Source organism: Marmota monax, unplaced genomic scaffold (genome assembly GCF_021218885.2).
Source record: "Marmota monax isolate L192 unplaced genomic scaffold, Marmota_monax_Labrador192_F-V1.1 WCK01_AAM20220418_F8-fsc00081, whole genome shotgun sequence".
Lineage (NCBI taxonomy): Eukaryota > Metazoa > Chordata > Mammalia > Rodentia > Sciuridae > Marmota > Marmota monax.
Genome location: NW_026695234.1, coordinates 2,416,051 through 2,431,615, shown reverse-complemented (window position 1 = coordinate 2,431,615; position 15,565 = coordinate 2,416,051). Strand labels below are relative to the sequence as shown.

Here is a 15,565-nt window from a genome sequence, read left to right as displayed (position 1 = left end):
CCTTGGGCAGTCTTGAGTTCCAGTACCATCTAAAATGCTGTCTCCAGTGGTCATAGGCCTTTCTGTGAGTTCCTTGAACCTAGAGTTATTATATGGTTTTAATTTCTTAATCCTAAGACATAGCACCCTGTGATCCCCTGGTTTGTCTTCCTTTTCGCCTGGGTTAGGCCTGGGCAGAAGAGCTGTTGTGCATTTCTGTCACCCTGTTATTTCCTGATCTCACACCTAAGGGTTTAAAGTTAAATCTCTTTTGGAGCCTTTTGTGTCTTCCATTCCAATCTAATATCTATGTCTGTTCTGCGGATCTAGCTGACTTATAGAGTACCTGTGGCGAGGTTTTATTGCTCCTGGTCAAATCAGGGGTCTTGTCTATTTTGCTGTTCGGATCATCTCTGATACAGTGCCCAATGTCTTGCACAACACTTGGTACACAGCAGATATGCAGTAGAATGGAATGAAGGCCACCTTGTCTACCTAACTTAAAAAGCATAGACTGGTAGATTTTTGTTTTTACTTTGGTGGGTGGTATTATGTAACTGGTACTTGAAAGTCTGTTGTCAATTCTGTATGGTTTATTTATCTGCTGCTGATAGCAAAGTGGTTGTAATGTGTTGGCCTCTCTCTCCTGGATGTGGACAGGCCTCCAGGTTCCAAGGGCAGTAGTGTAGCTTGAGTATGATATGCTAGGCCACTAAGGGCAAGTGTTTCTTAGAGCACCTGCAGCAGCATCACACAGGGACAGTGGTTACAAATGCAGATTGCAGGGCCCACATGCACTTTCCCCCCAAATATCCCAAAGTTTGAGTCACCAAAGTTTGAGACATTCTGTCCTGAGGCCTTCTGTAAATAGAAAGTTCACACAATAGTCAATTATAATGCCAACAGAACATTTCTCAAAGGATGAATTGATGGGAGAAGTAACAACTGGCAGTGGGCAATGAAATGGAGTTTTCTAGTGGACTGCTAAAGCACAAGGATAAACAGAGTTGGCCTCCGTGGGTTAACTTTCCCAAAGGAGTGCTGAAGCTTCCAAGTGGAACTTTATCTAGGGTCTGCTTACCTCCAAGGCTCTGTGGGTTTAGGGAATTTCTACTGGGGAATGTTAAACAGATTCACATCAAATTTGGAAAATCAAGGAACTAATTTTACAATCTCAGATGGTTGGTTTGGGGTTAGTCACAATGGATAGCTGCTTCCCTCCAGTGCCATGAATTATAGTCCTTTTCAAGTTACTTTTTAAGTCCACCTGGAGACAGCCACCTGGGCTCTGGAAACTGGGTCTGGTGCCCAGGTCTTTAGAATCTCCTGGTGCTCTGTTTCCCTGCTCTGTCTTTACATGTGCTTTTTATCTGATGCCCTCTAATTTTCTTATCCCAAGTTTAATTTTTATTCCATCAGAATGATAGGGCCATTAAAGAAACAATGAGTTAACTTTGTGATCTGTTAATTGAATAATAAACAACTGTTAGGTTCTTTCTGGTAGGTAATGGTAGTTGCCCAAGAGGTTGAGTTGGGTGAGGATTAGCTGCTAATTTGCCATCTTATGATTGGATGATGGAGCAAGCCAGACTTGGGCATTTCTTGCACAGATGTGTATCAGTTAACAAGGACATGACCTGTGAGTTTGTTGACGTCTCCTGTCCTTTTAGGTGATGTAGCCTCATACCTTACATGATGCAGACTCTGTGTTCTAGAGCAGTCACTGACCAGTGATGGCCTACCACCTGCTTTTGTTAATAAAGTTTTATTGGAACTTAGCCATATTTATTTGCTTATGCTTTCACGCCCCAGTGACAGAACTGAACAGGCAATATGACCCACAAAGCTTAAATTATCTACTATTGGACCTTTAGAGATACAGTCTGCTAACACCTGTTGTCGGTTACCCTTTCAGCAGGCATCAGGCAACCAGAATCCAAGGTCTTGACAAACATACAGATACAGTTCATGTTGCACGCCTTAAATTGTCATGCCTGATAATGTCAGGGTGGTGTCTTTAGAATATTAAGGCCATTCAAATATCTTAGATGCCACTGATCTCCCAAGTGAGAATCCATTTGTATTTTCATGATTCTGGCTAGCCAACCACTATTGTTACTGTTGAAACTCATTTCTAATCCTTATTCTAATTTAAAGTCTCTAATGTTGATCAGAGATAACAGAAAAGTTTAGTAACTGCCTTAGGGTTCTGATCTTCCCGATTAGTTTGCTGATCAAAACGGGGTATGAGTTTTAGGATAATGGACCAAAATTAAGTATTGACATATTATTTGAATTGTGATATTATTTAAATATACGCACCTATAAAGCCAGGTATAAGCACCTAATGCATATGGCTCTTTTAATTGTCTTATATGACAATTAAATCCAAAGAGATTAAAAATAAAACTATAATAGCAATACATTTGAAATTAATATCAATTTGTTATATCACCTGTATTGAGATATAATTTATATATCATAAAATTCTGCCTTTTTAAGTTTAAAGTTGAATGATTTTTAGTTTATTTATAAGATTGGACAATGATTATTACTACTAATTCTAAGTATTTTTATCACCTCCAAAAGAAACTCCATACCCTGTGATATCTCCCAGCCATTGACAACCACTAACTTATTTTCTATCTGTAGATTTGCCATTTGTGAAGTTTTGGTGACTAGTTTCTTTCATCCATGTTGTAGCATAGACCACTTTAATCTTTGTTGTTGTTGTTCTAGGGATTGAACCCTAGCGTCCACTGAGATACATCCCCACCCCTTTTAATTTTTTATTTTGGGGTAGGTCTCACCAAGTTGCTGAGGGTCTCACTAAGTTGCTGAGGCTGACCTTGAACTTGAGATTCTTCTGCCTCAGCCTCCTGAAATGTTGGGATTACAAGCATGTGCCACCATACCCAGTTACTTCAATCATTATAAGTAACTGAATGGTATAACACATTTTATTTATCTATACATGAATTGGTAACCATTTGGGTTGTTTCTAATTTGGGGCTATTGTGAGTGGTATTGCTGGGAACATTTATGTGCAATTTGTGTGGGGGTACATTTTTGTTCTACTGGACATGTACCTAGCAAGCAGAATCCTTGGGTTATATGGTAATTCTCTTTAACTTCATGAGAAACGAAACTGTACTCCAAAGTGATCACACCATTTTACATTCCCACCAGCAATGGAGAGGGTTCCAGTTTCTCCACATCCTTGCCAACACTTGTTATTGTCTGCCTTTTTGATCACTGCCATCTTAGTAAGGGTGAAGCAATATCTCATTATGGTTTTCATTTACAGTTCCAGACGGCTAATCAAATTAAGCATATTTTTCATTTACCTTTTGGCCATATATGTATGTTCCTTGGACAAATGTCTGTTCAAAACCCTTGTCTGTTTTTAAATTGAGTTTCTTGTCTTTTTATTGTTGAGTTATTTCTTTATTTTACATATAAGTACACAGTTTGCTAATATTTTCTGTCACTCTACGAGTTGTCTTTTCACTTTTTTGTGATAGTTTCCTTTCCAGCACAGAAATTCTTAATTTTGTTAAAGCCCAATTTTTTAACATTTGTTGTGCTATTGATGTTTTATCTGATAAACTATTACCTAATCCAAAGTCATGGAGATTCCTTTTAGATGTTTATATTTTAGCCCCTGTAGATGTCTATAATTTATTTTTAATTAATTTTCTATATAGTGTGAAGTAGGTGCTCATCATTTTTTTAAAATATGTGAATAACTAATTGTCCCAGCACCAATTGTTTTAAAGACTATACTGTTCCCTTTAAACTGTCTTGGCCTCTTTCTTGAAAATTAATTGATCATGAACATAAGGATTTATTTCTGAACTGCTAATGCTGTTCCTTTGATCTAAATGACTGTCCTTATGCCAGCATTACACTGCCTTGATTTCTGTAGGTCTGTAAGTTTTAAATGTGGAGGCTGTGAGCCTTCGACTTTGTTCTTTCTTGAGTTTGCACTGGCTATTCTGGGTTTCTTGTGTTTCCATAGTATTTTAAGATCAGCTTGTCAATTTTTGCAAAGAAAAGCAGATGGGATTTTGACAGGCAGTGCGCTGATTCTGTGGATCAATTTGGAGAGTATTGCTATTCTTAATAATACTGTTTTCTAATGCAAGAACAAAGGGTACCTTTCCATTTGTTTGATCTTTAATTTCTTTCAACTGTATTTTCTAAGTTTTCAGTATAGGAGCCTTGGCCTTCTGTTATAATTTTTTCCCAAGGATTTCATTATTTTGACTCCATTATAAATGATTATTTTCTTAAGGAGGTCTCCTAGGCTCTGTTCATTTTTAAAATTATTTTTTTCTCTCCTCTGCTCTGATGAATGAATCATCACAATTGACAGCTCTTAAAGTCAATGCTGTTTGCTTTCCTGCCAGTTCAGATATGTTGTTGAACCCCACTAGTGAAAATTTTTTTGAGTTATCCTTTTCAACTCCAGAGTTTGTTTCCTTTTTAAATAACTGTATTTACTTATTAATATTCTCTATTTGATGAGTCATTGTTTCCATACTTTCCTTGAATTCTTTATACATAATGTCCTTTAGTTCTTTGAACATACTTATGGTAGCTGATTAAAATGTTTTGTTTGCTAAGTCTGATATCTAGGCTTTCTCAAGGATAGTTTCTATTGACTACTCTTTTCTCTTGTGAATGGGCTACTCTTGGTTGTTTCTTTGGTTGCCTTGTAATTTTTTTGGTCAAAAATTGACCATTTTAAATGCTTCTCATATAAAAATACCGACTGTTCAGGGTTTTTTTTTTGTTGTTGTTGTTATTGTTGTTGCTGCTTGTTGTTATAGTTTTTTTGTTCAGTGAGTTTTCTGCTCTGCTTCTGTAAAGTCTACATTCTTGATCACATGTAGCCACTGAAGTGTCTGATAATGTAGTTTAGCAGTCAGCTAATGATATGTCAGATTTCCTTAAATGTTTTAAATGAATAAGTCCTTCAGCCTTTCTTTAGGGCCTCTGGGTTTGTGTTGGGGGACGTCTTCAATGCCTTGGCAGAAGACAGTTCCCAGAGCTGCCTGTGCAGAGTTTCAATGCTAGCTGGAAGTAAGAGGTTAGACCCTTTCCAGTTCTTTCCTAAGTGGTACTTGTGGCTCTGATGTGCTTGACCTTTTAGATTCTCAGGAATCTTGGGGAGCTTATCAAACACAGTTTTTCTTATCTTCCCCAGTTTTTCCTTATAAGCTTAACTCAGTTTAACCCCAGTGGCTAATGCTGCCCCTGGAAGTTGTGAGCCATTGTTTTCCATAGAAACCTGGCAATAGGGCTGTTTGTACCTTGAGCTGAGTCAGGTTATTAAAGATGAGGCCTGAGAAGTGGCTTTTCTGTGAGTCATCAGACAGGCACAGTAGGGACAGCTTAGTTAGGAACTGTGGGGTTTTGGGGAACTGCAGACCTGTTCTGTTCGCTCCAGTAGTGAGGCTGCTGGTTTCCACGGCCATTGTGGTTGTGAGGCTGTGTGTTTCCAAGGCAACCTAGGTGCTAGAAGGAGGGGAAGGGATCAGAGCAAGTGAAAACATGGCAAAGTTGGCCATTCTTGCCAAGATTCTGGCATTGTGGAACAACTGCTCCTTGGATTTTTGCAAACCTTTATTTGATTTTCAGAAATCTTGAAAAAGTTGATTCTGAGAATTTTTGGCAGTGTTTTTCTTGCATTTACAGGTGAGCTGATTTTAGAGTTCTTTAGTTTCTTTAGTCTGCCATTTCAGAAATGCTTCCATTTATCACCTGGGAATCAACCCCTGGGGTGCTGTACCACTGAGCTATATTCCCAGACCTTTAAAAAAAAAAAATATATATATATATAAAAATATAAATATATATATATATATATATATATATATATATATATATATATATATATACACACACACACACACAAATAAATAAATATAAAATATATATATTCCCAGACTTTAAAAAAAATGCTAAATGGCTGAAGCTGGCCTTGAACTTGTGATCCACCTGCCTCAGCCTCCTATGTTGCTGGGATTACAGGTATGAGCCATTGTGCCCAACTAACTTTATTATGGACCCTTTCCAAGCCTGACAAAAGAACAGTTAATAATATTATGACCAACCCATGGGCCCTTATCCAGTTCCAATATGACCTATACTAGCCAATCTCTTTAGCTGTCTACTTGCTTCTTACTGTTTTCTTTAGGATATTTTAAAGAAAATCCCAAATGTTATATTTTATCCATGTTTTTATTATTTTTATTATGTTTTGAGATGGAGTCTCTCTATGTTGCCCAGGCTGGTCTTAAACTCCTGGGCTCAAGTGATTACCTGTGTCAGCTTGTAGCTGAAGACCTACAGGTCCCACCACCATGAATAAAACATGGTTTCCATGTTTTATTCATGATGTTCAGTGTAAACAACATTCCTGTGAATGATGAGGTTTCACTGAAACTTTAAAGGAGAATGTGGAACTAAATGTTAAGCCAGGGCTCAGGTGCTTGGGAACTGTTGTCCCTGTGCCACCACATGCCTTGGGACACCTCATTTCTTTCACCAGTTTTCCCAGCTTACTCTTTAGGTTGAATAGCTCACTGCAATATTCTTAGGCCTTCATATTGATAAGAATGTGTTATTTATTTACATTCTCTTTCCTTCTTCTTGATCCTTAGTTCTTTTTGCTAGTGATATAATCTTAAATATAAATCTAGGTTAATCAGATACTTGTATTAGTTTATTTTTAATCATCAGAACCTAAACTAAAATTTATTAATTAAAACATTTTTAAAATTAATTAAGTTAAAAAGTCTTATAAGTTCTCAGACCCTGTAAGATTGACTTAGATAAACACATTCAAATAATTCCTAGTTGTTTATGGAAGTGTGTGCTGGTGGATATATTAACCAGCACAACCTTTTAGTAGGGCCATTTTGTGATATCTGTGAAAAATAAAAAGTTTTGACCTAGGTATTCTTCAAGGAATGTATCCTGCAGATAGCATTGTGCAGTTCTAAAACTGGTAAAATATGTGAGTTTGTTCTTTGAAGAGCACTTCTGCAAATAACCTAATATGCCCCGAGTATCTCTTAAATGTCTAAGATATACACCTTAATGAAAAAAGTGTGGTCATGGAGCAGTAAGGTACACTATTCATGGGAAAAGTTTTACCACGGTTTTTATATCAAGACCCAGTTTGTGTGTGACAGTTAGATTGCGTGCATCACTTTGGAATTGTGTTTGGTGACTGACAACAGACTAGAAATAAAGTAACTTATATTCAGTTTTTAGTGCTGCTTGGGGAGGCAGGCTAGGGCTGGTGTCCCAGGAACCCAGGCTTCTGTCTTTCCTTTCCACCATCCTGAGTAATGATTTCCATCCTCAAGATATCCCCTGGGCTTTTATCAGTTATGAAGAATAAGGAGGGATAAAAAGGCCAAGTAGTACCTCTTCCAGATGATAAGTCCTCTCCAACAGCCTTCCTAGAGATGCAGTATGGCCCTTCAAGTTGCATCTTAGTGACCAGTACTTAGTCATATGACCATGCCCAGCTGCACACAAAGTAGAGAACTGTGGTATTTTATTCTGGGTAGCAATCAGGGGAACTTCTTGTCCATGAGGAAAGGGACACTGGGTGTCGGGGGTAAGCACAGCAGAGTCACTATGTAACCATGCCTGTGGGGGATGGCACAGATGGCTGGAAGGATGCCTAAGAGCTGTAGGCTGGTGACCCCTTGTATTCTGGCTCATGGTTTTAGAGTTTTCAGACCATGGTCATCTGCCTCCATTGCTTTTAGGCCTGTGGCAGGGCGGAAACATGGCAGGAGGGAGTGGAGGAGAAAAGCTGCTCACTTCATGACAGCCAGGAAGCAAATAGAGAGAGAGGGGCTGGAGGCAAGATATAGTCTCCCTTCAGCTAGGTCCACTTCCTGTAGTTTCCACCACCTCCCAGGAGTCCATCACTAGATTAATCCACTGGTGAGGTGAGAGCTCTCATGCCCACTCACTCCCCTAAAGGTCTACCTCTGAACATGGCTGCTTTAGGGACCAATCCTTCAACACAAGAGCATTTGGGGGAACATTGAAGAAACATGAATAAACATCTAACCATGATGTTTATTAAGAAAAGCATCAAGGCTTACAACTTATAGTCAGTAGTTTGTCATAGTGTAGTTGCTAATGTTTTTCTTGGTAACTGTGAAATAATACAATAACTTTTTAAGGATGCTTTCGGAAGTGAGTCTGAATCGTCCTGGTTTAGGAATAATTCTCCCAGAAGGTAAGGGGATGGATGAATTTTGAGGGGTTTTTTTGTTGATTGTATTATGTTTGTGATTTTTGCATTTAAGAAGTAAAACTGGCTTTGAGATATACATTCTCAATTCTCAGACTTCCTAGAAGTCATTATTAAGAACTTTTAACTCATGTTGAGCCTGATTGTCACTGAGAAATTTTTTAAGCAGTAGAATTGGAAGTAGTGAAAATAAATACTAAGTATAATATGTATATTTCATTAGTATTTGCATATTCATATATTCTTAAGGATTTATATATGTGTAGGATGATGTACAATAATCATCTGATATGACTAAATTTTATTAATTTAATGAGGGCTTTTAGAATTTATATATAACAATATATATAACAATATTGTTTTCTCACTCAGGTAATATGTTTTTACATTTTTTTTCCCTGGCGGGGGCCATGGACCTTAAACCCAGGAGCACTTTACCACTAAGTTACATCTCTAGTCATTTCATTTATTTTTTAATTTTGAGGCAGGGTCTTCCTAAGTTGCCCAGACTGGCCTTGAACTTGAAATCCTCTTTCGTCAGCCTCTGGAGTCACTAGGATTACAGGCATGTGCCACCGCAACTGGCTATTATTTTTATATATTTAATGGATTTATCATTTCATGTCACCTCATACACAATATGAGCTATGAACATGTTTTTCAGGGTGCTGTTTTTGAAATGCAGTCTCATGCTTCTCTACATGGTTTCTTTAAAACAAACAAGTGGTTGTTTGAAATATTTATACTGTCCCAGTGAATTATAAACAACTGTGTTTTTCAGCTTGATCCTCATGTAGTGTTTATGGGACATACACTAATGTAGGGTACTCAGTTGTTATATTACAGATAAGATGGTATGTTCCCGACTCTGTAGGAACTTAAAATTGTTAGTAAACAGCAAACTAGTCTAGAATAAATAAAGCCAAAGTCACCTCTCTGCCTGGGGAACCCAAATTCCAGTAAGTTTAATGGTCATTTTTGTGTGATTACGTCCACATAAGGGTGTGCCACCATGTGTCTCTCCTGATAGATATACAGCATTTTCTTTAATTTTTGATCATACACTTTTTTGAGCTGGAAACAAACAAACACATAGAGGTTTTTATGGCTGCTCTTATCCTTTTTTGAGGCATAGGCCCTTTTGAGAATCTGATGAAAGTAGCAAAATAAAGGAGTGTATATGCAAAAAAATCATACATATGTGTGTGTGTATGTATATATATGTATGTGTGTATGTATATGTGTATATGTATATATGTGTGTGTGTGTGTAATATATATACGTGTGTGTGTATAATATATATAATTTATGAGGTTCCTGGACCATTTAAAGCCATCCACAGGGAAGTTATGATCCAAGTAAACTACTCATTTTATGGATGGTAAACAGAGGGCTGGAGAGATTTCCTGTTTTCCTCAGGTGGTAGAGCAGCCTCTTAATCTATTGCTTATTTACCAAGATTCTAGAAGTGAGTTGAAATCTCCGAAACACAGAGATTCATCATTCTCCTCTACCACAGAATATATGGTGGGTATATTCTCCCCAAAGGCCATACCTAATGAGAAGTATTGAGAGATTGGAAAATAGAGTCAATGAAGATTCCCTCAAGTCTTGGTGTAAATTAATCTTATGACTCAAGCATCCTTGTATGCCAAAAATATGAGTCGGAAACTGTGCATGATGGGATGGATCTCACCCGGGCTGGTTTGGAGGCTGCAGGCTGCTGGCACCGTGGCCTTATTTTACAACAGTCTCCATCTCTTTCACTTGCTCCTCCTGAGTGTCACAGCCCCATGGCCCACCCTAAGCCCACACCATCTAATATCTGTGGAATATTTATTTCTAGTAGCTATTATAGTCCAGGTGTGCAGGATAAAGTAGCCTATCCAGTGAGAGCATGCATTGCAAAAATAGGAATTTTCAGGTACAGTCTGTATTTTGTGTTTTCAGTGGAATTGGAGGGGTCTGACATGTTTCCCTTGTCACTTGTTTTGAGCAGCTATCATCTGGCACAATTAACTTTTTCCTCCTCTTCCTTGGCAGCGTCTCCTGGGCAGTCAACAGCAGTCTTCTGTCCAGCTCTGGGTCTCCTTTGGCCGGAAGCCCATGCGAGCAGCTCAGTTTGTCACAAGACACCCTATTAATGTGAGTGAGGTCTGCTGGAGGGTGGGAAGAAGGCTTACTGCCTCCCTATAGACACCCTGGGTAGGATGTCCTGTGGATGTCCTGCTGGGTGGGTATTTTATGGAGGCTCCCTGAAGTCACTTTCCAGAGTGGTCTCTAGAGAGAGCCACTGTGCTTTGGGCTTATTGGTCTCTTGTTTCCCACTTCACTGTTTGAAGTGGAACTGAACAGGAGCCTTAATTTGCTTGAAGTGGAGTAGGATTGGCAGAGGGGTTGGAGTCAGAGTCAATGGCCTTGTGTGTTAGTACTGAAGCAGGGGGAAGTTTGGGCACAGCCTTTATTTATTAAGTACCTGCTGTATTGCTTACAGATGGCTCCATTCCCAAAGGGGATAGATTTGGGTCCTATTTGGTAGAAATGTAGAGGTTGGAGAGACCAAGAATAGAGCAGATGAGGAAACCATATATTATAGTCGTAGTGCTCGACCATGCAGTATTATAACAGGGATTGATAGGAAAGCCCAGCACAGAGTGTCAGGGGCTGTTGGGCTAGTGACTGCAGGGAGGAGGTGGTGACATTGGGAGGCCTTGGCATTAACATTTCATTTTGAGAAAGGTTAGTGGTTCAGGGGTTACGTAATGGAGAACAGTCTCATCAGCACCTTGCTAGTTTCTGTGGGCTCTGCTTTCCTTTGTCCCCTCAGGGAATATAAAAGGAAATGAAATGCACATTAATCTACAATGTACCTTATACTGATGAAAGGTCTCTTGGGATAAAGAAGGAGACCTTATTACCTGAAAAGAGGTTTCTAGGTCACTTATGGAGTTCAGAGGCCCGCTCTTTCTCTGTGCTCCATTTATTTGCCAACAAGGGGTCTGCTCCAGCTGCAGACCAGCCTCAGGTTCTCCAGAGGAAAGTTGTCGGAGCTTGTTTGCCAAGATTGGGGAGCTTTCTCTGGGCTCTAGGCCCACATTAGTCACTGGGACTTTTGGAAGTCATTGCTTTCATGTGTACAGAAAGCCCACAGGGCGTAATCATTTTTCTGACTTGTGTATTTCTTGACTTTTGATTCCTAAGGAATATTACATCGCAGATGCCTCGGAGGACCAGGTGTTCGTGTGTGTCAGTCACAGTAACAACCGCACTAATTTATACATCTCGGAGGCAGAGGGGCTGAAATTCTCCCTGTCCTTGGAGAATGTGCTGTATTACAGCCCAGGAGGGGCCGGCAGTGACACCTTGGTGAGGTAAGGAGACCATAGCGGCTCCCCTGCCTTCTTAGACAAGTGCAGCTGCCAACTTCTCTCTAGTTGAGTACTTTTCAGTGTTAGCTGCTCGCACAGACTCAGCTGGGGCATTTCCAGAGACCCCATGCCTGGCTCACATGCTCAGAGATTACCATTGATGGGGTCTGGGTGTGGTTTGGCTTAAAGATTTTAAAAAGCGCCCCCTGTGATTCTTATGTGCAGCCATGGCTGAAAGTTGCTGTTCTGTGTGACTCTGAGGGGCACAGCTACTTTGTTAATTAACCATTCCCTTGGGCTCCCTTCATTCAGTTATCTGGTTTTGTGGTCTCTGAGCCAATGGGAAAGAGCACTTAGAAAATAGCATCAAGTCAGAGAGAGCTGGCATATGTGGCTGTGTGGCCTTGCCTCTAGGTGACTCAAGTTCATTGACATCATTACTCTCTTTCTTAAAGGTAATTGAAAGGTGGTATTTTGTAGGAAAGATACCAACGTCATTGATCCTCTGTCCAGAAATCACATGTGTGGAAATGATTTGCAGTCCCATCCGGGTGTTCTCTGTCAACTACACTCACCAAGGGATTGGGGGACGGAGTAGATTTGGCAGGGATGTATAGATTTTTTTTTTTCTTCTTCTTTTTTTTTCCATGTTGGGGATGGAACCCGGGGCTTGCTCTGCTAGGCAAATACTCTACCCCTGAATTATACCCCACCCTCAGTAGATTGTTAAGTTCCTTTCTGTGCCATAAATCCATTTATCATGTGAAAACCTTTATAGCTGTGATAGGCTTGTTCTCTGTTCTTGGAAAAAGCCATCTATGAAGCTCACTGACTGGTCTGGGGTGATATCCACCAGGCTGGAGGACATGACTGTGCTGCCCGCTACCTCTCCCTGTGCTGGCCAGTTATGCCACACTGCAGCTGTGTACCAGATGGTGTTCTAGGTATGGTAGTGAAGTCTTGTGTTTGATAGTAAAAAAATCAACCAGGTCCTTGTTCCGCGGAGCTTATATTCTGTTTGCAGGGGACACAGGGTATGAACAAATGTGTCATCTGCTTGGTAATGTGCTGGGAAGAAAAATAAAGCAAGATAAGGGGCAGGGAATGAGGAGGGCATTATTTTATACAGCCTGCTCTAGGATGATCCATTTGAGCAGGTGCCTGAGTTATGGAGGGAGGAAGTCAGCTAGGTAGACCCTGAGGGTGGGGGTGAGGGGAAGAGTCCTACAGGCAGGGGCCAACAAGTGCAATGACCCAGAGGTGAGGCTGTAGTGCTGTACCTTAAGAGGGGGGGAGGTCAGGATGCTTCCAAGAGCTAAAGAAGGGGACAGAGAAATAAGGCACAAGATTCGGGGAGCAGGGGCTCAGATGGGGCATAGAAAATACTTCAAGGGCATAGAAAATACTTACTATTTTTCTGATAGGTGGGATGGATAGCATCAGATTTGTCTTATTAATTTTTTTTTTCTATTTTAAATATTTGAGAACTGTGTTCTATAAAGAAAAGTGCAAAAGACAAATGAATGCATTATAAATAATTTTGAGCAAATACCCACATGCTTTGTTTTACAGAAATTATGCTTAGTGCTGTGTGGAAATTTGACTACTGTGGGGACTAGGGCAGGAACAGGAAGACTGATGGTGAAAAGTTGTCCTAGTTCAGGCCAATGGGGATTGATATTGGCTGGTCCCAGGGCGGTCTCAGTGGAGAGTACAGAAATGGTTCAATTCTAAATATATTTTGAAAATAGACCCACAGATCTGCTGATGGATTGGAAGAGGTCTGGGAGAAGGAGTAGTAGCCAGGGGACCTCTGCTGCTTGGCCTGAGCAGGGATAGGGCAGTGATGACAAGGTGAGGCAGGGAGGGACCGGTGAGGAGCAGCTGTGGAAGAGATGTCCTGAGTTCTGCTTTGTAACTTGGTTGGAGGTGCTTATTAGATACCCAGCGTTGGTCTTTCTACCCAGTCTCCAGCAGTGCTTTTCCACCTCCTGTTTTTCTTTTGGAGCTACTGTTATCTTTCATTCACTCCATTTCTCCCCTAATATAGACTCCTAGGTTATTATTTGTTATTTAATGTGTTATAAACCATTCCTGCCCTGAATCATCCCGACATTCAGATTGTCCTGGTTTGGTTGGTGGTGGTTTCCAGTTTCTTCTGCCTGGCTTCTGTGTATTTTTATTTTTTAAAATAAAATGAAATTCACGTAACATAAACCAAACCATTTTAAAGTGTGAACAATTCAGTGGTATTTAGTACATTTACAGTGTTGTACAACTGTCCTCTCTAATTCTAAAACCTTTTCATTTCTTTAAAAGAAAACCCTCATTAAGTACTTTGTCCCCTTCTTCCAGCCCCTGGCAACCATCTTTTAAATTTCTGTCTCTGTGGATTTACCTTTTCTGAATATTTCATAACAGTGGAATCATACAACAACCTGAGACCCTCTGTGGCTGGCTTCTTTCACTTAGCATAACGTTTCCAAGGTTCATTCACATGTAGCATATGTTAGTACCTCGTTCATTTTCATGGGTGATTAATATTCTCTTTACATTTTTGTATAATTAAAAATCATGAAGCACTATCCCTTGGGCTTTTTACTGACTCTTTAGTTTCTTCCCTACCTTCAGGAGCCTCAGACTGTGCGTGAGGTATATCACAGCTTGCCAATGATTTCTTCATCCTCCTCATTGGTCAGATATTCAGGTGATATTTCATGGTAGGGCAGAGTTGAAGCCAGAAGCTGAAGAGATAGGCTCCCCGGGAAGCAGTGACCTTATTTCTGTGGCCGTAGGACTTCTTTACACATACAGATGGCCTTTTGCTTGTGGCAAAGTTTCTTCTTACCCTGCCTGAGCCGGCAGTTAAGAAATTCATGATAGATTCATGTCAGGGGTCATGGACCAATATCTTGCTCTGCTTGCTTACTCTTCTCTTACTTCATCTCAGGGCCACAGGGGTTCAGATTTGCTTAGTCGAATGACTTTTTGTCAGCTGTACCTCAGTCTCTGCCAGATGAAATGGAAAGGATGAATTGGCAGATGGCATGGGCAGGCTGGTTTAGAATAAACTTCCGTGGTATTCAAAATGAATGAGAGGAACTGGTTCTAATTTCCTTAGAGAACTAAGCAAAGAACTCTTAATAGGGGATTACCCTGGCATTTGTAGGATGTGCTGTGTAGGAATTTCGTAGAAAGCTACAGCTAGATATAGGACTCTTTGGAGGAACTTATGTGCTGATCACATGTCAGGCCTGTTGGGGCGCCTTAAGGAGGCGCACTGGCTCTCCTGGTGGGAATGGCTACCAGTGTGTGCATTTGGCCCTGAGCATGGTGGAAGGGGACCTGGTGAGCTGCTTGACAAGTCTTGGCCCAGGTCACTCTGGAGAGAAGAACAGAAGTGCTCTGGTGAGGACAGTGAGGATAAGATGGAAGGCAATGGACTGTCCGAGAGAGTACTGGGCGTGAGGCAGCTTGTGCCAGGGAAGGTCAAGGGGCCAATGCCAGGATGGGCTGCACTGACACAGAGAGGTTGTGAGGCTCAGGACTTCTGCTTGGAAATAAAATAAAAGACTCCAGGATTATGACCGGGGGAAGAAGCAGGCTTATCTAACGAAAAAAACTCAGACCTCCCAGATGTGGGAATGAAGCCAGTAAACCTCAGAATGGTGGGTTCCATGATGATAGACTCAGAAGCAGGAGAGCTGAGGTAAATAGAGAGCAGGAGGGACATAGGCCTTCAGCCACTTCCAAGGAAGTAGCCAGAAGGGGCTTAAGGAGTCCTGTGTCAGGGAATTTGGTCTCAACTCTGGCATTTTACTTAGGGTTGTGCTCCGTCTGCTGTTTCAAAGTGACTTTGTTGCACTGCTTATTTCTGGTTTCCTACCTCGGAGATTGGAGGGTACATCTCCCTGTCTGAGGTGGCAGA

At 40.6% G+C, this 15,565-nt stretch overlaps 1 protein-coding gene across 3 annotated transcripts in view; it reads left to right on the top strand.

Annotated features, from left to right (window-relative positions):
- Nucleotides 1–15,565, top strand: part of Sorl1 (sortilin related receptor 1) — a 162,637-nt gene that overhangs the window by 41,976 nt on the left and 105,096 nt on the right. For all 3 annotated transcript variants that reach the window (XM_046438730.2, XM_046438729.2, XM_058577154.1), the window contains exons 7-8: nucleotides 10,313–10,414; nucleotides 11,471–11,640. In XM_046438730.2, the coding sequence (XP_046294686.1) occupies nucleotides 10,313–10,414; nucleotides 11,471–11,640 (272 nt within the window). The remainder of the gene's footprint in view (nucleotides 1–10,312; nucleotides 10,415–11,470; nucleotides 11,641–15,565) is intronic.